The 22,083-nt window shown below is 46.8% G+C and overlaps 1 protein-coding gene across 22 annotated transcripts in view; it reads left to right on the top strand.

The window, feature by feature from the left end:
* LOC149324560 (uncharacterized) overlaps positions 1-18,843 on the top strand; it is a 109,856-nt gene extending 91,013 nt beyond the window's left edge. For 17 of the 22 annotated variants that reach the window (XM_089565320.1, XM_089565318.1, XM_089565319.1 and 14 more), the window contains 4 exons: positions 1,842-1,948; positions 3,979-4,059; positions 6,501-6,600; positions 8,667-8,772. In XM_089565320.1, the coding sequence (XP_089421446.1) occupies positions 1,842-1,948; positions 3,979-4,059; positions 6,501-6,524 (212 nt within the window). In that variant the 3' untranslated portion in view covers positions 6,525-6,600; positions 8,667-8,772. Of the gene's footprint in view, positions 1-1,841; positions 1,949-3,978; positions 4,060-6,500; positions 6,601-8,666; positions 8,773-11,623; positions 11,712-13,765; positions 13,872-18,365 lie in introns of those variants that run through there. The other 5 variants (XM_089565333.1, XM_089565321.1, XM_089565334.1 and 2 more) reach the window with 5 other exon arrangements.
* Positions 18,844-22,083: the final 3,240 nt, after the last annotated feature.

Raw genomic sequence — 22,083 nt, 5'->3', positions numbered from 1 at the left:
CAAGTAAAGGTGGAAATGTTTCTATGAAGACTATCACCACCCAGAATTCCGTCTTCCTTTTTTGGCGTCCGTTACTCAAAAAGGTGGTGTCGCTTTTTTTATTTTACTGATACTGCTAGTGCTTATCTTTTTTTCTTTTCAAACGTACGCTATAAGCTAGTCCTTTATGTGCAGGTAAGAAGAAGCGTTCTGCGATTTGAATTTCGCCTTTTCATTTGCAGATTACTTCCTAATGACTGTGCTAAGAGCGATAGAGCGTTGTTACATTGTGAATGTCGCTTATATATCTGCCCCCTTTCTTCCTATAAACAGTTGGTAGTGTGCGCATGTGTTGGGTTCTTTCTTGTTGTCGTCGTGGAGCCGCTGTATTTTCGTTCATTGCTTCACGACCCCAAGCGGATGCATCTTTTCGCCCCGAAAATTCAGTGTAACAACGTGCGAAGCATGCAAATTGACCACGCAAATTTCTATAGATCGTGCTGGCAATGGCAGAAATTTTTTTTCCCGGATTTTCTAGGCTTCTATGTGCACATTATACAAAAACACCGTCCGTGTTTGACTGTATGCTCCTCTCAGTGCGCACGTTTTTAGCGCCCAGTATTTTAGGCTTAAAGCTTCGATCACACATTTGTTTGGAGACCTAGAGATGAGTGGGATCGTTAGATGTTTCTCTTCATATGATGTTTCTCTTCATATCTTGAGGATATGTTGAAAAAAGTACAACCAGTGGCCGCTAGACAACTCGTCTACAATGGTTAAACGAAAGCAAATGGCGCTATTTAGCGAATTATTTATGCTACGTAACACAACTGATCGTAGGCTTCTCCGTCGCCTCTGGCGTTTCGGATGGGGCAACCCGCTTCGAGCTGTGGATGTCACCCTGTCTGCCCTGAGCTTGGCGGTGCCCTCGTACTGCTGCATCTCTAGTCGACATGGCGTGAGTGAAAGGGAAGCTATCTCCATCTAAAGTTCAAGATTGTCGTTCAGTGAGCTGCATGGCCGACAGCTGACGATGGTGCGATTAAGTGCTCCCACTTCATTCAGAGAGAATGCGTGGCCCGGATTTTGCCGGCTGCCGTAACAGCTTGTTGAGATAAGTACCTCGTCCAGGGAAATAAGAACTGAAATATTGTATCTTTAAAGTAGGAAACACGGGGGAGGGGTTAGGGGCAGTGGTTTCTATTAAGTACGACAGGACGACAGAAGAGATACCATCGCCATACAATGTCGAAGTCGCCCCTTACGGGATTGGTACGCCACCGGAAAGTTCAGCAGAGATTCATTGCACTTCTCCCCACGATAAAGATTGCTGTTTCCTACATCTCGGAAACATTGCGCACAAGCGGTTAGTGAAAGAATAATGGCGTCTAATCCACCTGGAGACCAATGATCAGAGATTAAGGGGAAAAGTCACTTCTGACTATTATTACTTGCCCACATTTTCGTTCGCTCAGCTTCAGACTGACATAACACCCACCAGCGCGTATTAGAGAGACCAGTCCATTGTAGGGAGAGGTATGCTGACCGCTAAAAATGAACCAAGAGTGGGGTAATTCCCCATCCGGTAGGTTGGGTGCGACGTCGGTCTAGATCTTGTTCTGGTGACGGAAACCCCACGCCTGCTAGGTGGTTAAGCTGTTATCCCAGTGGGTGGTGTCAGAACTGCCCATCTGCAGACTTGGATCCAGCGACACCGTATATCGAAAGGTAAACAAGCAATGAGATTGGTGTTCTTTCTTATTTCGAAAGCGCGTGAAAACGCACGAAATTACGATTCATCGTGATTGCAGCTTTGCAGCCGAGGTGCCTGTAATCATCAAATCCACCTTGTTTTTTCGCAGGCCGCGCACGTTTGGCGGGTCTCGTCGCAGGCACTCTGATGGCTTTAGGCGATGCATGCATTCACCCGGTGCCCTACAACGCGCCGGTTCCACAATCCAGTCCGCGGGTGAGTAGTTTTTGGTATATCAGCAGCCTTATATCGGGTGCAGGGAGGTTCGAGTATCAAATTTCTGTATTTCCGAACAAGTGGATGGTGTCAGTATTTGCGACATGGAAGGGTGCCGCTGTGGCTCATTTCTGGCGAAACTGCCTCGTTCCATCTGCGTGCTTCTTCCTTACCGTGGCGCTGCACCCTTTCAACGAACTTTTCAGGCAATGGATAGAAGTAGTGACATTATTTCAACACACTAGCATTGCTTTACCCCTTTTCATTGTTTGTGAAGCGCTACAAGCTTATTGAGCGTAGTACAATACACTGCATGTTGCAGCTTGAATTTGTTCGGCCTTTCGATTGGTATATTCTGGGAATATTTTCGGTTAGGCCTCCGCGGAAGTTTTTCCTGTAAGAGGGAAAAGTAATATTCGTATTTTAAGAAGGGGATACATCAAGGAGTCTCTCTCTTAATGCAGCTTTGACCCATAAATCGAAGCACAAAGCTAGAGGCCCGTGTTCTGTGCGATGTCAGTGCATGTTAAAGAACCCCAGGTGGTCGAAATTTCCGGAGCCCTTCACTACGCCGTCTCTCATAGCCTTAGTCGCTTTGGGACATTAAACCCCATAAACCAAACGAAACCAAACCGTTGTGAAAATGGAACACCTGACTTGCATGACACTTCTTCCTTAAACTGTTATACTTGATGGCGTACACCTCTGGATGAGCACGACGATTAGTGGATAGTGCTGTTGGTACTTAGCGCGCCACTTTTCAACCATGTTTGCGCGGTTATCACCACCACGATGCCTACATTCGCATGTGTCCTGTCATCACCGCCTGAATCGTTAGCGAAAAGACATCGGAAGTTCAGGCCTGCGTAGCCAGCGTACTGAGCAAATGAAATGGCCGTCACCTCATCCACTGATTGCGAAATGCGGAAACTCACATCAGCTATCCTTGCCCAGGCAAAAGCAATCACGTACAAATTTCTCACATCCATATCTTACACAGACTTCTGGTGACTATCTCAAAGCTGTTACACCACCGCCATAGCCAATGCCGGCGAGTGCTCTGCAAAGCAGTAGTCGCGCTGGATGGAGGAGAAATTATGGTGCTACTCGGCGGACAGCTTCGCAGCGTACCAGAAAGCCTTAGTGGATGTGAGGGGTGCAGGACTAGCTACTACGCTGAGCTATAAAACACACAGTGTCTCAAGTACATGTCACTGGACACTCAATAGCTAACTTCTTACTCAAAAGACGCTTAGAATGCTATCGGCGAATACCCAGGGGAAACGTTCACCTTGTGTTTTGCATTACCTTTATTTCTGAGAGTTCAGCAAAGATTGTCGCGCTCAGTTTGGTCCAGTTTGCGATCAGTCACCATTCTCGTGAGCCGCTGTGCTTATGAGCCGTGCCGAAGACAAATTTCAAGACCGCCACTGCGGCCCAGTTGTTTGGGCATCCGCGTCGCCGGCGGGAAGTGCGGGGTTCGATCCCCGGTGCCTCCGTGTACCAACCGTTGATACAATGGCTTCGAGCTTTTCCCCTCTGTGGTGCTCAGCATTTTCAGGGGGGGAATGCTTTCCAACTCGGTCTTCGACCCAACCTTGAGTAAGAAGAAACCTTGTGCCATGGCGCTCTTCGGCCGCAGATGCCCTTGCGGGATAAAAATTCATCATCATCATCATCACCATCATCAGGATAAAGTTCAGTCATCGTGGATATCGCCCACTTGTGTCATTTGTCAGTTCAAGCACCCAAAGTGACTTAACACAACAGCGATGGGTGAGATTTCATCCGCCGCGGGCTGTACAGATCTCCGGGCTCTGGGGTGAGCTGGTGTATGCCTGAAAATAATGCTACGCAACCATGCCAACACAAGAAAAAGACAGCACATTTGAACAGTATCAGCGTCCGACGCCTAAACTTAGGCGGTGTTCCTGTCACTTTTTATGTTGCTTCTGTTTTTGCACGTCTAATATGTAGTTATCTTACATGCAAAGCTCGCTATACTAAAACTCTCTATTGTTGACTTACAGTTGCTGCGGAAAAACCCTGAAAGGCGCTTGGGTACAAGTGGCAAAGATGCTGAAGATGTCAAGAAGCAGGCTTTTTACAGAGTAGGTCGATGCTTTCGCACTCCTCTTGTTTTGCTTTTGTCTTGCATTGAAGCTTTTAATGTTCAAAGCTAGTCTACCTATCTCCACTTAGCTATTAAGGTATCGACTGCTTTTGCTTACAACCCGACACTGCTTCTCCAACGACTGACTGGCACTGCTACTGCTATTTTTTTTATTTTCTAACCCTTGTTATACGCTAGTGCTATAAGTGCAGGGTTTAGGAAGTGCTCTGGGGTTTCTATTTAGACTTGTTATTTGCCGATTACTTGTTACTGGATGGGCTTAGACCGATAGGGCGTTGTTATATGCTAAGCAAGGCTTATAAATATTGCCATTTTCTTCCAATAAACACTTCGCAGCGTGTGCATGCGTTGCCTTTTTTTTCCTGTGTTATAATTGCGGCGCAATATTTTCATTCATTCATTTTCTACCTGCAGCGGCTGCGCCCTACCACACACTAAATTCAGAGTAACGCAACCTGCATTCAAAATAACCACGCGAATTTCGATAGAACATGCTGGCACTACTGAAATTGAAAGTTATATTTTTAAGATTTTCGAGGCTATAGTGCGCAAAATGTAGCAACGTGCTTTCCGTTTGTAATTGTCTGCATGTTCTCCATGTATCCTGAGAATATTTAAAAAACTTCTAACTAGTGGTCGCTAGACTACTCGTCTACAATGCTTAAACGCAGACAAATGACGCTATTCTGCACATTATTTATGCTTCAACTTCGCAAGGTAGCTCTGGCATTTCGGATGTGGCAACCAGCTTCGGGCTGTGGGTGTCCCTTTGTCTGCAAATAACTTGGTGGGCTGCTCTATTGCTTCATCGCGGGTCGGCACGGCCTGAGTTAACGGGGAGACATCTCTGGCTAAATTTCAGGTTTGCCATTCAGGCAGCTGCGTGACAAAGTTGAGGATGCCACGATTATGTGTTGGTTTGAAGTAGCCAGTTCATTCAGAAAGAATGCGACGCCCGGGTGCCGCCGGCTGCCGTAATAGCTTCTTGCAACAAGTGCCTTGCAAAAAGGTCTTTACTCCAGGAATTAAAGACTCAAGTATTGAAGTATTGTATTCTGATAGCAGGAAACACGGAAGGAGGATAGCCAACAAGTACGGAGTCCAGGTGGTTTTCTCAGCTCCCAATAAGCTCATTGGAATGTGCAAAAAGGTCAACGAGACTGAAGACCACAAAAAGAAGCCTGGGTGCAATATCAAACACGAAAACACCTATGTAAAGTGTGACGAAAACGTCATTTACAGCATTCCACTCAGCTGCCAACGAACTTACGTTGGAAAACGGGCAGATGCCTTAACAAGAGGCTCCGGGAACACGAAAGATTATGTCCGGGAATCTGACAATCCGGGAATCTGACACCTCATTGTGCCCACTGTAAATGCATACCACTGCTAAAAACACCAAGGTTATAGGTAGGGCTCGGAACAGACGCGAAAGAGAAATTATCGAAGCTTTCGCAATGCACGTTGCTCCGGATAAGCAATGCGTCAGCTCCCCTTCGGTGATGTTAGGGGGAACTGAATTAACCTATCTCAGGAATAGCAATCTTCGGCTGTTGTAAGCGCGCGTAGTTTTTACCTGTTTTCTTTTTTTTCCTTCATTTTTATTCTTGTCAGCGCGTGCGTACCTCCCTCTTCTGTGCATGATAAGACGTCAAATGTGTGTATATAGTCATATTCCTTTTGAGATTAAAACAGTTGTTAGAAAGCGCTTCGTCCTGTGTGTTCGTCCTTTTTCCGTGGTTTTTTAGCGCTCACCAATTTCTTCAAGTTTGTATTTCCAACTAGCCCCAGTAGTAGCTCTTTTGACGGAAGGAGGAGGGAGGTGGCAGGGGGGATGGGCCCCTGTTGGAAATTTCAGTGCAGTATTCCCCAGTATAAGAAGCGATGTTTTCTAAAAACATCTCGGGAACACTGCGAACAAACTGTTAGAAGAAGAAAAATTGCGTCGAAGCTAACTAGAGACCACTTACTAGGGATTAAAAAAAAAGGTCACCTTTCATTATTGCCTCTTATAGGACATTGTTGTCCGCACTGCAGCAGACTGACCTCACACTGGCCATTGCGTATTAGAGAGACTAGGGTGTAGTAGAGACAGGTACGCTGACCGAGCACATGGATCTGGAATGGGGCGATTCTCCAGCCCATACGTTGGGCGCTGTGTCGATCTAGATCTTGTGCTGGTGACGAAATCCTTGTAACAGGTAGGTGGTTAGCGTAGTACCCGGACGTTGGTGTCATAAGTGCGGGCGCTGCATTCCTGTACTCTTTGATCTCGCGACATCGCATATCCACAGGTAAACAAGCAGTCAGATGCGTTTCCTCTCTTATTTCGAAAACATGTGAAAGCGGACGAACTTACGATTCAGTGTGACTGCAGTACTGCCTCTAATCCTCAAACTCCACCTTCTTTTTTCGCAGGCAGCACCCGGGGTCTCGTCGTAGGCACCCTGATGGCTTTTCCGCGACGGGTACAGCCGTGTGCCCGTACAGCGAGCTAGTTCCACAATCTGGTCAGCTGGTGAGTAGTGTTTTGTACAGCAGCTGCCTTGGATTGGTTGCAGGGAGGATCGAGAGTCAAATTTGTGTATTTCAGAATAAATTACTGGGGCAAATATTTCTGAAATTTGGGAGCGCCGTTCTGCCTCAGTTCCGGAGAACCTCACTCATTCCGCCTGCGCGCTCCTTGCTTGTCGGGACGATGTTTTGTTTGAACGAACTTTTCAGACAATGGATACAGGGCACTGATATTATTGCTACAGCTTAACAGGGTTTTGCCACTCTTCATTGTTTGCGAAGTGCTATAATATTATTAAGTATAGCATAATACACTAAGTGTTCCAGCATGGATTTGGTCTTTCGATTGGTAAATTATGAGAATATTTTTGGTTAGGCTTCCACGGAAATTTCTGCTTCAAAGAAGGAAAATTAATTTTCGTATGTTGGGCAAGAGAATACAGAAGCGAAAGACTTGCTCCCAACGTAGCTTTTTGCCCCATGCATAAATCGAAGAACCAAGCGTTTTAAAAATGAAACACCTGACATGCATGACCGTTTTTTCTTAAAATGCTGGCGTACACCTCTCGAGGAACGTAGCGCCTAGTGGATAATGCTGTTGGTATCTAACGCGCCAATTTTCAACAGTGGCTTCGCGGTTACCACCACCACGGCACTCATATTCACATGTCTTGTCAGCGCCGCATCAATGGTTAGCGAAAATACAACGGAATTTCAGGCCTGGGTAGGAGGCAGTCAGTGTGCTGAGCAAATAAAATGGCCTTCGCCTCATCCACTAGTTGAGATATGCGGAGACTAACATCAACTATTTTCCTTCCTTGCCCAGGCAAAAGCACTCGCGTACGTATATCCCACAGCCATACCTCAAACAGACTCATGGACACAATTCAAAAGCTGTTACCTCACTATGCAGAAATATTAAACATGAAGTGTCTGAAGTATATGTGAATGGGCCCGCGAGAGCTAACTCCTTACTAGAAAATACACTTAGAATGCTATCGGGGGATATCCAGCGGAGTCGTTCGCCTTTACTTTTGCATCAGCTTCTTTCCATTCTCAAAGTTGGGGAAAGATTGTCTGGCTCAGTTTGGCCCAATTGGAGTTCAGTCATCATTTGCATGGCCGAAGACAAATTTCAAGACCGCAGCGGTGGCCTAGTCGTTTGAACGTCCACCTGGCTTGCGGAAGATGCGAGGTTCTATCCCCAGGACCGCCGGGAACCCACCGGTGATACAGTGGGTACAAGTTTCCCCTGCCTGGTGTTCGGCTTTTTAAGGGTGATGTTCTTGGCAAATGGGTATTTCACCCCACCTTGAGTAAAGGAAAAACCCGGTGCCATGGCGCTCTTCCGTCTAAGACGCCCTTACACCATAAAAATTTATCATCATCATCATGAGGACACTGTCCGTCTTTCGTGCACATTTCTCGCTTGTGTCATCTGTCGGTATCAGCAGCAAACACCACGTATCTCAACAGTGATTGTTGAGTTTACATCCGAGGTGAAAACTAAAATAGTTCCGGCTCTATAAAATGTCGGGCAGTACGTCGAGTTGGTGCATGACTGAAGATACTAGGGCGCAAAAAAACAACCCAAGAAAGAACAAGGTTACATATGCGCCCACTACCAACTGTTAAGTGGAAGAAAAGAGGCACATTTACAACCCTCGTTCACCATTTAACAAGCCTCTATCACTCTCAGCGATACTGTCTTGTTAGATGGAGAGGGCTTAGAGTAGAGAGAGACATGCTGACACAAATATAGATCTGGAGTGGGGTGATTCCCCAGCCGGTACGTTGGGTGCTATGTGGGTCAAGATCAAGATCTTGTTCTGGGGACGAAAACCCCACGCCGGGTAGGTGGTTAACAAGTTGCCCGGTGGTTGATGTCATGACTGCCCCCTCTGCAGTCTTGGATACAGCGACACCGTATATCGACAGGTAAACACGCAATGAGATGGGTGTCCTTTATTTCGAAAACGCGCGACTGCGTGCAAACTTACGATTCAGTGTGATTGCAATACTGCAGAAGAGGTTCCTCTAATCCTAAAACTCCACCATGTCTTTTCGCAGGCAACGCCTGTTTCGAGGTTCTGGTCGCAAGCGCTGTGATGGCTTTAGAGCGATGCCTACAGGCGTATGCCCAGACGGAGCGCGAGCACCACTATCCACTTAGCGGGTGAGTAGTCTTAAGTAAGCAGCAGCCTTGTACCGGTTGCAGGGGGGGGGGGGAGGATTGAGAATTAAATTTCTGTATTTGTGGATGTGTGGCTGGTCAAATTATTTGTGAAAACTGAGGGCTGCGTTCTGACTCAGTTCTCGCGAACCTACCTTGTTCCATCTGCACGCTTCTTGGCCCGCGCGGCGCAATTCCCTTTCAATGAATTTTTAACTCAGGCAATAGATAAGGGCAGTGACATTATTTCTACCCATTAACATGGTTTTTGACCCTCTTTGTTCGTTGAGAAGTGCTACAAGCTTACGGCGTTTAGCACAAAACACTGGAGGCTCCAGCATGACATCGGCCTTTCGACTGGTACATTCTGGGCGTATTTTTGGCCAGGCTTTCCCGGAAATTTCTTTGGAGAAAAGGAAAAAGCAATTTTAATATTTTTAGCCAGGGGATATATAAACAAAAGTATTGCTTTTTCGCAGCTTTGTCTAATAAGTCAAAGCACCAATCGTTGTAAAAATGGAACACCTGATATGCATGAACATTTTTCGATAAGCTGTTAGGCTTGCTGGCGTACACCTCTTGATTAATGTGGGTACTAATGGATAGTGCTGTTGGTATCCAGCATGCCAATTTTCAACCGCGGTTGAGACAAACGCACGCGGATACGAATTGCACGCAGCCATATCTTATACAAAACTATTCCAAAGCTCTTACGCCACTGGCGCAGTTCATACCGGCGGTTTCACTGGAATGCACCGCCTGGGTTAGATGCAGGAGAAAATGCGACGCTACTCGGCGGACTGCCTCGCAGCGCGTCAGAAAGCATTGGTGGATGTGAGGGGTGCAGGGCTAGCTGCTACGCAGAGCTATTAAACACAAAGTGTGTCACGTGGATTTTGTGTCTCACTTAATTTTTGTATCAGCTTAATTTCTGAGCGCTCAGCAAAGATTGTGGTGTTCAGTTTGATCCAGTTCTGTTCATTCACCATTTGCGTGAGCGCCTGAATTTGTGAGACAGGCTTAAGACAAATTTCAAGACCGCAGCGGTGGCTTAGTTAGTCGTTTGAGCATGTGCCTGGGATGTGGGAGGTGCCTGGGGCGATACCCAGTGAGGCGGGGACGCGTCCATGATACACCAGATACAAGCTTTCTCTGCCTGGTGCCGGGCATTTTATGGTGAAATGCTTGGGAAAGGGCTCTTTCACCTCACCTTAAGTCTCTCTCTCTCATTTTTTGTGGGCTCTTTTCCATCGACGTTTCATCATAGCAATCAGTATATCCACTGTCACCCGAGTGCTCACGACATGGCCGCCATGTTAAGCATAACCATAAGTATATATTGACCTAATTGGACAATACTGGTGTCCAACATGTCGTACTCATCGAGCCAGTTATGAATATCCATTAGGTAGGTCAGAACCTTAACGGTTAGTAAATGTAGCAAATAAATATAATCATAACCTTAACTAAAAATTAACTTCATTAGATAATTTTGGGCTGTAACCTGTTGTACTTATATAGAGAATTCAAAATATCTAATTCGTTTTATGATGTCTTATTAATTATTGTGTTAAAAGCAGTTAAACATTAGTAATTTGACCAGTTAATTATAACAACAGCAATCAATCAAAAATTAGGGTCTATGTCCTTTTACTGTGGGGGCCGCAATTTTGAATTGCTTGGACAGAAAATTGCGCAAAAAATTTTGCCCTGACAGAAAAGTTGACAGAAAATTTCACTTCGAAGGAAGCTGGTAGCAGACCCCAAGAAATCGAGAAACGTTATGAATAAGAGCTATCACTGAAATGCCTGTTCTATACAGAATGACAGGCACTGGGTAGTTGGTGCATGACTGAAAATATAGGGGCAAAACTACGACTGCGGAAAAAAGACATGCACAAACTATCAACTGATTATTGCAGGAACATGGGCATATTTATAACCCTCACTCACCATGTAAAAACCCTCTACTGCTCTCAGCCTAGCCAGTCACGATTACAAGTGGAAACATTTTTATAAAAGCCTGTAGCACGGACAATCACGATGGTGTCTGCTGCCCAAACCCCGATGATAGTGTTTGTTTCATTTCTTATCTTAGTTTTTGTTATTTCTTTCTTATTTTGCTTTCCTATTGAGCGCTTTCATAGGTGGCACTCCTTTTCCTACGATTGCGTGACACTGATATTGCGAGATTTATTTTCTTTCCTAACGTTTGTGATAAACCAGAGCTGTAAGTGCAGGGTAGCAGAAGCGTTCTGAGATGTGTGTTTAGCCTTGTCATCTACATCTACATCTGTCATCTACACCTGCCTACTACATCTCCGGAACACTGCGAACAACCAGTTATGTGAAAAAATAATTGCGTCTGAGCCACATAGAGAATACTGTTTAGAGATGGAGAAAAAAAATACTCACCTTTTATTATTCTTATCGACACTGTCGTTCGCACTGCATCGGACTGACATCACACTGACCAGTGCGTATTGGAGAGACCAGTGCGTAGCAGAGAGAGGTATGCTGACCGCTCACATAAATCCGAAATCAGGAGTGGGGTAATTACCCAGACTATAGGTTGGGCGCTATGCACGATCTAGACCTTGTTCTGGCGACGAAAACTCCGCACCGGATAGGTGGTTAACGCATTTCCGGCTGGTTGGTGCCATAACTGCGGCCACAGCATCTCTGCAGACTTGGATCCGGCGACACCTTATATCGAGAGGTAAACAAGCAATGAAAGGGGCGTCCTTTCTTATTTCCAAAACGGATGAAAGCATGCAAACTTACTTTTCAATGTGCCTACAGCACCGCAGGAAGGTTGCTTGTAATCCTAAAATTCCGCCTTGTCTTTTCGCAGGTACCAGCCGTCTGACGAGGGTCGTCGCATGCGCTCTGATGGCTTTTGCGCGACGGGTGCGGCGCTGGTTCCAGAACCCAGTCTGCGGGTGAGTAGTATTTAGTATAGCAGCAGCCTTGTATCGGGAGCAGGGAGGATCGAGAATCAAATTTTTCTATGTTCGATTAGGTGGCCAATGTATATATTTCTGAAATGAAAAGGAAGCATTCTGGCTCAGTTCTGGCGAACCTGACTCGTTCGGTCTTCTTGCTTGCCGCGACACTGTTTCCTTTGAATGACCTTTTCAGTTGATGGATAGAGGGCAGTGACATTATTTACAGGTTAATTCGTTTTCACCCCTCCTTATTGTTTGTAAAGTCTTACAAGCTTACTGAGTTCTGTACAAGACACATAAGGTTCCGGAATAACTTCGGCCTTTGAATTGATATACTGTGGGAATATTTTCAGGTAAGGCTCCACGGAAATAAAAGCAATATTCGTATTTTAAGCAAGGGGATACATAAACGAGTCTTCCTACTAATGCAGCTTTGTCCCGTAAACGAAGAACAAAGCGTTATGAAAATGGAACACCTGACATGCATGACCTTTCTTCATTATTCTCTTAAACTTGCTGGCGTAAAACTCTGGATGAACGTGGCGACTAAAGGAGAGCGCTGATGGTATCTAATGCGGTAATTTTTAACCGCGGTTTTCCACACATTTGCGCTCGCATTCGAATTTTTCCTGTCAGCGCCGCATGAATGGTTAGAGAAAATACTTCGGACGTTCAGGCCTACGTAGCAGCCAGTCAGCCTACTCAGAAAAGAAAATGACCGTCCCCAAACCCACTAGGTGCGAAATGCGGACACATACATGAACTATACCTTTCCTTATGAAGACAGAAGCATGCACTTGAGAATTTCGCGCAGCCATATCTTATATTACGCGATTAGAAACCTGTTAAGCCACTGGTGCAGGACAAACCAACGTCTACAATGCTACACAACGCTAGGGTTGCATCGAGGAGAAATTGTGTCGCTACTCGACGGACGGTGTCAGAAAGCCTTAAGGTGAGGGGTTTCGTCAAGCTAATGACTGTATGCTTCACCTTTGCAGGGTACCACAGGCGTTCCAGCCGCTTTGTACCATGAATGTCGCCTTGTCTGCCCCGAGCTTGGTGGTGCTCCTGTATATCTGCATCTGGAGTCGGCATGGTGTGATTCAAAGGGCAGCCATCTCTGACTAAAGTCCAAGTTTGTCGTTCAGACAGCTGCATGACAGACAGTTGCGAATGGTGCGATTAAATGCTCGTCAGAAGTGACCACTGCTTTCAGAAAGAATGCGACGCCCGGGTGTCGCTGGCTGCCGCAATAGTTTGTTGAAACAAGTGGCGTTATATAAGCGGCTTGTTGAGGTAGTAAAAACTTAAGTATTGTATTTTGAAAGTAGGAAACACAACAGGAAAATGTGGTGGGGAGAGGGGTCGCGGGGAGGAAGGGGGGGGGGGGGGGGCTGTCGTGCCTCTTGTGTACGACCGGAGGACAGGAGAGGTGCTATCGCCATATAATGTCTAGTATTGCCTGTATTGCCGCCGGAAAATTCAAGAGAGATTGAGTGCAGTATTGCAAAGATAATAAGCGCTGTTTCCTACAACATCGCGGGAACACTGCGAACAAGCGGTTCGCAGTGGTGGTTCGCAGCTTGGTGGAGCACCACCAAGCTCGGGGCAGACAAGGCGACATTCATAGTACAAAGCGGCTGGAACGGCTGTGGTACCCTGCACAGGTGAAGCATACAATCAGTGTGTATTAGAGAGACCAGTCCGTAGCAGAGAAAGATATGCTGACCGCTCGCATGAATCTGGAGTGCAGTGAATCTACAGCTGGTAGATTGGGTGCTATGCCGGTCTACTTCTTGTTCTGCTCATGGAAACCCCACGCTGGGTAGATTGATAACATCCTGCCTGGTGGATGGTGTAATAACTGCTCTCCGTGCAGACTTGGATCCAGCGGCACCGTATATCGACAGGTAAACAAGCAATGAGACGGGTGTCCTATTCTATTCCGAAAGCGTGTGAATGCTTGCGAACTGAGGATTCGGTGTTATTCTAGCACTGTAGTAGAGGAGCCTGTAATCCTAAAACTCCACGTTGCCTTTTCGCAGGCCGGAACCGTTACGCGGTGCTCGTCGGAGGCGCTGTGATGGCTTTAAGGCAATGCCTACAGCCGAGTGCCCAGATGGCGCGTCAGTTCCACAGTCCACTCATCGGGTGAGTAGCTTTAATTAAGCAACCAGCCTTGTACCGCTTCCAGGGAGGATTGAGAATCAAATTTCTGTGTTTCCGAATAAGTGGTTGGCGTAAATATTTCTGAACTGTCAGAGCTCCGTTCTGGCTCAGTTCTGGCGATCCTCACTGCACGCTTCCTTGCTTACCACGAGGCTGTTTCCTTTGAACAAAATTTTTCAAGCAATGAATGGAGGGCAGTGGCATTATTTCTTCAGCCCAACTCCGTTTGACCCCTGTTCATTCTTTTTGAAGCGCTACAAGCTAGCCGCGTTTAGAACAATGCACTGAAAGTTCCAGCATGATTTAGGCCTTTGGATTGGTACATTCTGGGCATATTTTCAGCTAGGTTTCCAAGGAAATTTCTGCGAGAAAGAGAGAAAAGTAATTAGTGCATTTTCAGCAGGGGAATACGTAAACGAAAGTCTTGGTGCTGACGCCGTTTTTTTTTTTTCATTAATCGAAGCCCTAAGCGTTGCGAAAATGGAAGTTCTTACATACATGACCCCTTGATTACAATGTGAAACTTGTAAAATGCTGGCGTGCGCCTCTGGATGAACGTGGAGACTTGTGGATAGTGCTGTTAGTGTACCTAGTGCGCCACTTCTCACGGGGGCTCGCAGCTACTGCCACCAAGGCGCTCGCATTCGCATTTGTCCTGTCAGCGCCGCATGAATGGTCAGCGAAAATGCATTGGACGTTCGAGCCTACGTAGCAGGCAGTCAGCCTACTGACGAAATAAAAATGCCGTCCCTAAACCCGCTAGGTGCACAATGCGGACACACACATCGACTACATCTTTCCTTATGAAGACCAAAGCAGGTACATGCGAATTGCCCACAGCCGTATCTTATACGAAACTATTCCAAATTTGTTACGCCACTGGTGTAGGACAGGCTGGCGCTACTCGGCGCAACTCGTGACGCAACTAGTGACGCTACCCGTGACGCTACTCTTGACGCTACGCAGCGCCGCGTGTGGCGCTGCTCGTCGCACAGCTTCGCAGCGCGTCCGAAAGCAATAGGGGATGACAGGGTTACAAAGCTAGCTACTGCGCACAGCTATTAAACCAGGAGCGTACTCTAACATGCAACCAGGCATGGAATGCTATGGCGAAACATGCAGCGGAAATGTTCGTTGTAACTGTTATTCGTGAGAGTTCAGCAAAGATTGTCGGGCTCAGTTTAATCTTATTCGCGTTCATACATTGGCTTGAGCTGCTCTGCTGGTGAACCGTGCCGAGGATGAAGTTCAGTTTTTTGTGCCCATCGCGAACTTTTGCCAGCTGTTGGTGTCAGCAGCAAGCGCCACCTACCTTAAAAGTGAAGGATTAAGCAACTCCTACCTATCATCCAATAAAATGAACGGAGTCCACCAAGCATTAAAAAAGCGCTAATTCTCACAGTACGCTCTGGCAGCTGCTGATATGATGGGTTTTCTAGATTTTCTAGGATTCTGGACGCACATTCTACAGATGCACTTTCTATGTGCACTTCTCAATGTGGAACCCACTACCCGTATTTTGTGCACCTCCTCCATTTTGGCTTCAATCACGCAATTGTATAGAGACCCTTAGATTCGTTGGATAGCTAGGTGTATCGCTTTGTATTCTGAGGATATTTGGCAAAATATCCAACCAGTGTTCGCTACGCAAACCGTATACAATGTTCAAGCGTGAACGAATGGTGCTATTCGTAACGTTATTTTTGCTTCATCATGGAAATGAGTGCATGGTTCACCTTCGCAGGGTGCCTCTGGCGGCTCGGATGTGGAGCCAAGGTGCGGTCTACGATCGCTTCGTTTGCCCCGAGCTTGGCGGGCTGCTCTACTCCTTCATCCAAGTCCGCATGGTATGAGTGAAATGGGGAGACATCCCCGACTAAAGCTGAAGTTTGTCATTCAGGCAGCTACGGGAGAGGCAGTTGAGGATGGTGCGATTCAATGCTCGTGAGAAATGAAAACTTTATGCAGAAAGAATACGTCACCGGGTTTCACCGGCTGCCAAAATAAATTGTTATAACTAGAGCGTCGAATAAGTTGATCGTCCAGAAAAGTATAAACTGAAGTACTTTGTTTGAAAAGTAGGAAAAGAAAGGTGGGTGGGTGCTATGAAGTCTCAAGTTATGCACGGCTTGAGTCACTGAAGGACATTAGAAATGTCATCGCCATAGCTGTCCAATGTCTGTCCTTATGGGATTCTTTTGCCGCCACAAAGTTCAAGAGAAATTCAGCGCAGTACTCCCCAGGGCAAAAAAGTCGTTTTCTGTACATCTCAAGAATACTTCGAACAAACAGTTAGTAAAAGAAAAAATGCATCTAAATAATCTAGAGAGCACTGAACAGATATTAGGAAAAAATTGTCACCTTTAATTATTAGTTCTTATGGATATCGTCGTCCAGACTCTTAAGGATACATTATTTGCGTGCTCCATGGATCTCGGCGTCAGCGCTAAAAGGAGATTTTCGCGGGCAGTACCATTTTAAAGGGCTGAGGAAGTGGAATTTGTACCTGTACACCCCGAGCGGTCTACACTAGAGCCGGCCGTTTGGCCAAAAACAAAACATTATAATGAAAGAAATAACTGTCGCTAGCAATCGCCTAACCGCTTTGTCATTGGCCTGTTACAGTTTACGGTTTATGTGGGCTTAACGCTCCAAAGCAACTCTTCTATGAGGAACGCTATACAGGACAGCTAGAGAAATTTCGACCACCTGCGGTTCTTTAACCTGCATTGACATCGCACAGCACACGGGCCTCTAGAATTTCACCTACAAAAAAATTCGACTGCCACGACCCCGACCGAACCCACTTCTTTCGGGTCAGCAGCCACCACGGCGTCTACAGTGCTGCACCTATTCGTTTTGATTTATAGGGACACCAGAGCATTTCCTTATCAATAAAAACCAGAGACCAAGCAGGCAATTTTTTCTTCGGTGTTATTTGCGGAGAGTATTAATGGTCAAAGGACGATAAAGGTGAACTAGACAGGCACTAAAAAGTGAAGTTCTTAGACCTTCACCGTCTGGCCTCCACACTATTCCTTTCTATTCTGTCAAACCAACTACCCAACAAGAACCCACTTGCATTTATTGCCTCTTTTGAATGTTTGGTTGCTTTCTTTGCATTGTCAGTTCCCCGCTGATCTGTTCTGTTTATCACTCATTATAATGAAATGTAATGAAAATAAATTTACCGGAGTGTGAATTTTAAAAACATTAGCTGAGAAGGGATTTTCCTAATATTGGTATCGCCAAATGATAACGTTTTCTGGTAGTGCGGTGGCATGTCAACTGCTGCCTCTTAAGCTTTGTGACATTTTTCCCCGCCGCATTAATACCGACTCATTCGTCACATTTCAGGGAAAGTCACTTCGCAAAAAACTATCTCCGTTCGATTAGGATGTATTTTTGCAGCAGAAGCTCTTAATGATAAATCACGGTCAAAAGTTGTACTTTGGCGTCCGTAGAGAGAAGGAAGAGGCGAGGATATGCACACAAGGGAAGGAGACCAGTCAGCGTGAGCCCTTTAGTTAAAAGGGAAGGTGACCAGGACCAAGTCGGCATGTGCCTTTTAGTTAACCCCTTCGCCGCTCTATAGCGCTTTGCTTTAAGCGCTGACTTGTCACTCCTATGAACGCGCTAGATATTCCGCCGCACAGATTTTTTCAATCTAACCAATATCTGTTTGAAAATGCGTTTTAATGATATCGAAAAAGACTAACATTAAAAGCAATATGATTAAGCTGACCGTTCAAATTTAGATTGCTAGAGAGGGCGGCGCCTATACTGTAATTCTTGACATATGGTACGTTTGTGTCAGTAGAAATTATCGGGTAGTTAAAGGTTGCCTTTTTGTAAATTGGAGAAGATTTATAATAATTATGAAAAATATAATGTCGTGTACCGCGTACTGTACCATGGTTAGGCCACGTTAGGCCACGTTAGGTTAGGCCACGTTGCAGCTGATTGACAGGTGCCACACAGGTGACAGCACGGTAAAAGCAACAGTCCGCGTACGATCTCACCCCACTAGATACTTCATTAACTATGACTGATAAATGTTAAGAAAAGACGGCACAGAACTGTTCGCACTCTTTCTAGAATAACACGTTGCTTTCTGCTGAAAACATACGCTTCGAGCCATTTGAACGGGGAAGATATAATTTTGAAGGTAGGCAAATTCACCACCAAAAACCTGTGCGCAACCGAGTTAAAGGTTCTTGGAAGTCCAAGAGTGTACAGTCAACCTGGTTGTTATTGTTGACGGAGAGGGCTAATTTGTGACCGAAATCTATCAGTTGTGTCTCGTAGAAAAGTCCCGTTCTTAAGGCGTGTTGCATTTGCCCAAAAATAGTTGTCTTCTTGCATGAGGGTAGAGCATTCATGTAAATGATATGTTACATTAATTTGCACAAGACATTCTGAGGAAGATGTCTGTAGTTTATAGTTATTGTTTCGTTTTCCTCTTTTTATGTGGAGCGCGCCGCACACAAGGCGGAGAGGCACCAGAGAGTGCGACGCAGAAGGAACAGAAAGAATCGCCGCCTGCCGGAGGTTTTCCCAAGTGACCTGTCTTTCTCCTCAAAATTCCGATGGCCACGGTGGGATGACGCTCAATCGCGCCCAGAACCAAGCGCCGGACTCGGCTGACAGCCTAGTTCCACCACCGGCTGATGAAGCGCAGGGTGACATTGGCCGTCGCCGTACTGACGGCCTCGACCTCTTCCGGATGCTGGACGCCGCCTTCCACCGGATAGCGGCGACCGTGTCGACCAGCCGATGGACCTGTTGTTGGACGCTCACTTGGCTGCACGCACGCTGGGGCGGCGAAGATCAGCTGCCGTGTGCTCGGATGATGCACGGCGCCGCCATCGTTCCGAAAAATATGGAACAACAGATCGTCTGGAATAAAACATGCTCAGAATTTTTCGAAGGAACTTGAAGAACACTATCAGCATCTGCTTTCCATCGATTGATTTACTTTCCCTTCATTCACACATTAGATAGCAAACTTTCGATATTTTATTTACTTCGTCACAATGTCACACATGAGACTGTGTTCTGAAAGCAACGTACAATGTTCGCTGTTTACTACTATTCTGGTTCATGCCACTCCTTGTGCCTCTTATTTCTTTCGTTTTTTTTTGTATACTGGATGACAGCGCATTACATGATTTCTTTTCCGACGCCGAAGCAAATTTGAGAGTGACGCTGATATGTGCAGTTTATTTGAAAAATTATAGCGAACCTGTTGGATGTAAAACATCCTTAACGCTAGTTAATTGAAATCCATCCTTCACAGGGCTCTTCATCAGCGTTTATGATCCATTTCCGCCCAGCACATATATGATGTTGCATAACTCAACCGCGAGGAGGTGGACATTTAAGCAATAAACAAACTGAGTGCGCTAAAAAAGAGCTAAATGTGTGTCGAACCGATCCATACTAAATCTTGCCCCGTGCGCCGCAAAAGCGCGAAGAGCCCTTCTTGCTTACTTTCAGTGTCCTAGCTCCCTCCAGCCCCTCCTTTCCGCATATTTATTCATAGCAAGACATAATGCTCACTGAGATAAAACTAGCCGATATGTCTCGCTCAGAGAAACATTCAGAATTCAACTATGTTGTCTTGCAAGAAATGTGGCTCATAACAAATCAGCCGATGTATAAAGCAAGGTACAAGATTACTTAAACTGCCTAGTTTTATCGTAATTTTTCTTGCTTTTGCCGTTGGCTTTCCGGCAGTGTAGTTATTCCTACGAAAATAACACGCGGTTTAATAAAAGCTTGCGTTTCAGGGAAAGGTGCATGATCGTGTCTCATGGGGTTGAAGAATTAAATGCGAGATGAATGCAGTCCAGGGTAACAGGGTTAATCGAACAGACATGGCAGAGGCCTTTGCCCTACAATGCGCATAGTCAGGCTGATCGTGACATCTCCCGTTCAACACCACTGGCGCTCCGAATATGCTGCCAGAAGAACTAAACACAGTCAACCTCGACCACGGACGACGCGATAGTATCACTGTTGATGTCACACTTCCTAGAAAAGGACACCTGGGCGTCAGCGCCTTTTCATCGCCTTTTCAAAGCAGGATCCATTCAAGGGTGTTTCCTGAGTTACCCTGTTATCACGTTTTCAAGAAAACTCTCGGATGTTGCAAAATATGCACGCACCTTGAACTATCTTAATCATCACCATTATCACCACCAGCCTAACTACGCCCACTCCAAGGCCTGTGCCAAATGCAGCCACCTTACCCCCCGAAATTCCTACTCTCGCTCGCATAAAAGACTTTCTGCCGCCTTAAGATGGAACATAAAGTCATATGTCCGCATTAATTAAGGCTGTAATTTTGAAGTTGTAGCTTCAGTGAAGTGAATTTCAGTGAGTAATTATAAGATGTAATATACTTTTCATAATACTTTACTTTTATGCGCCGTGAAATAAAGAGACAGACACGTTTCGAAAAAACCATCGAAAACTTAAGCTGAATTCCAATGGCAGATCGGGACCGCTCCGTCGGATCGCGTACGGAGCGCGTCGGAACGCGTAGCTTCGCCACCTCCCATTTTGCGATTGGAACGCGAGTGCACCCTCGGGAGCACTTGGTGCAAGTTTGGGATCGCGACGCCAGTGCCGCAGCGGTGAGCCGCGGAAAGTAGGGGCGCCGCCGGAGCGGACGCCCTGCTAGCTTCGTGTGCAAGTGCGACAGGAGTTGCGCGAGGCGCAATATCCGCGTTGACAGACGCCGTCTCGGCGAAACAAAAAGGAGGTAGTACGAAGGCCGTAATGTAAAAACAAACCCAAAGCGTATGTACAGGATGGTCCGCTTTCCGTGAACACGCGAGTATGCGGCCGCGGTCTTCGGAGTGCCAGTGAGCCTGTTCCTACCGTTCACGAAAGAAGTGGCGGTGGTGGTGGTGGTGAAAACTTTTTAATAAACAACAGGAGAAATTGCAGACCAAAAATGGCCCTTTACATAGGTCGAGTCCTTAGTCCAGGACCCCGCTGGACGAGGCCGCTACTCGCGCCCGTTTGACTAGAGCCCTTTGAGACTCCAGCCCCGAGCAGTTGAGCAGGGCTGCCTCCCATGCCTCTCGGGAAGGGGAAGGATTGGGGGGAAGGGAAGGATTCTTTTGACAGGCCCAAACCATGTGGAAGGTATCGGAAACTTCCCCACAGTGAGGGCAGCGCCCATCAATTTTGGGGACGAAATGTTTTACTATTGCAGGACACAACATTGTGTTGGTCTGCAAGCGCCTCAGAGTTCGCTCATCAGCTTTACTCATGCCCTTAGCAGGGACCGGGAAAAGGCGATGGCGTTCGCAGTAGTCGTCCAGAATTTCTCTGAACCGCAGAAGCGGTTGCACAATCTCCGAGCCGGAAGAGGCTGGGTGAGGTGCCCGGTAGGTAAGCGCTCGGGCAGCCGCGTCCGCAGCCTCATTACCTCTAACGCCCTGATGGCCTGGAGTCCAAACTGTGCGTTTGGGCGAAGGGTCCGATTCCCTCACTGCGCGCTTTAATATACTGTAGGCTAAAGGTGAAATCTCGCCAGCCAGGTAGTGTTGACAGGCTCGACGCGAATCTGTCACGATTACCCTCGAATTCAAGTCCGAGGCGGCAAGCGCAATGGCTACTTCCTCAGCCTGTGCTGAATTTCGCGCTCGAAAGGAGAGCCCGTTAACGCATTGATCCTGGTGAACTACTGCGGTCGTGTAGAATCCATTGGGCGACGGCCCTGCAACGTCAACGTAGTATACACCCTGTTTGGATCCGTGTTGGTGTTCGAGGGCCCGAGCGCGCGCCTCTCGTCTGGCTTCGTGTGTATGTGTGTCCATGTTGCGCGGGAGTGGAGGGACCCAGAGCTTGTGACGCCATAGCTCTGGAATCCGACACGTCTCCTCTGGAGTGCACTCGTGTTGGATGTGCAAGCGGTCTAGCAGGCGGCGCCCGGATGCCGTCTGCGAGAGTCGCGTATATTGGTTCACGACGCTATAGCCAGTACATTCTAGGCACTATAACGACGCGCAGGTAGGTCGCTGGCTGCTCGATTTTCAAGCCTTGCGACTGTGAGACGCAAGCCGCTGAACCAATCAGCGAGACAGTCGAGCTTTCGGCAACGACGCCGCCCGCGGACACGCCGAGCGACGAACTGCGCTGCCCCCTGGCCAACGTTTCTCCCTGGCTGCCGTAGTCG

Source organism: Amblyomma mixtum, unplaced genomic scaffold, assembly GCF_055824585.1.
Source record: "Amblyomma mixtum isolate Tamu unplaced genomic scaffold, ASM5582458v1 scaffold_23, whole genome shotgun sequence".
In the NCBI taxonomy this organism is placed as follows: domain Eukaryota; kingdom Metazoa; phylum Arthropoda; class Arachnida; order Ixodida; family Ixodidae; genus Amblyomma; species Amblyomma mixtum.
Note: the sequence above shows the minus strand (reverse complement) of the source record. Positions and strands in the feature narration are given on the sequence as shown.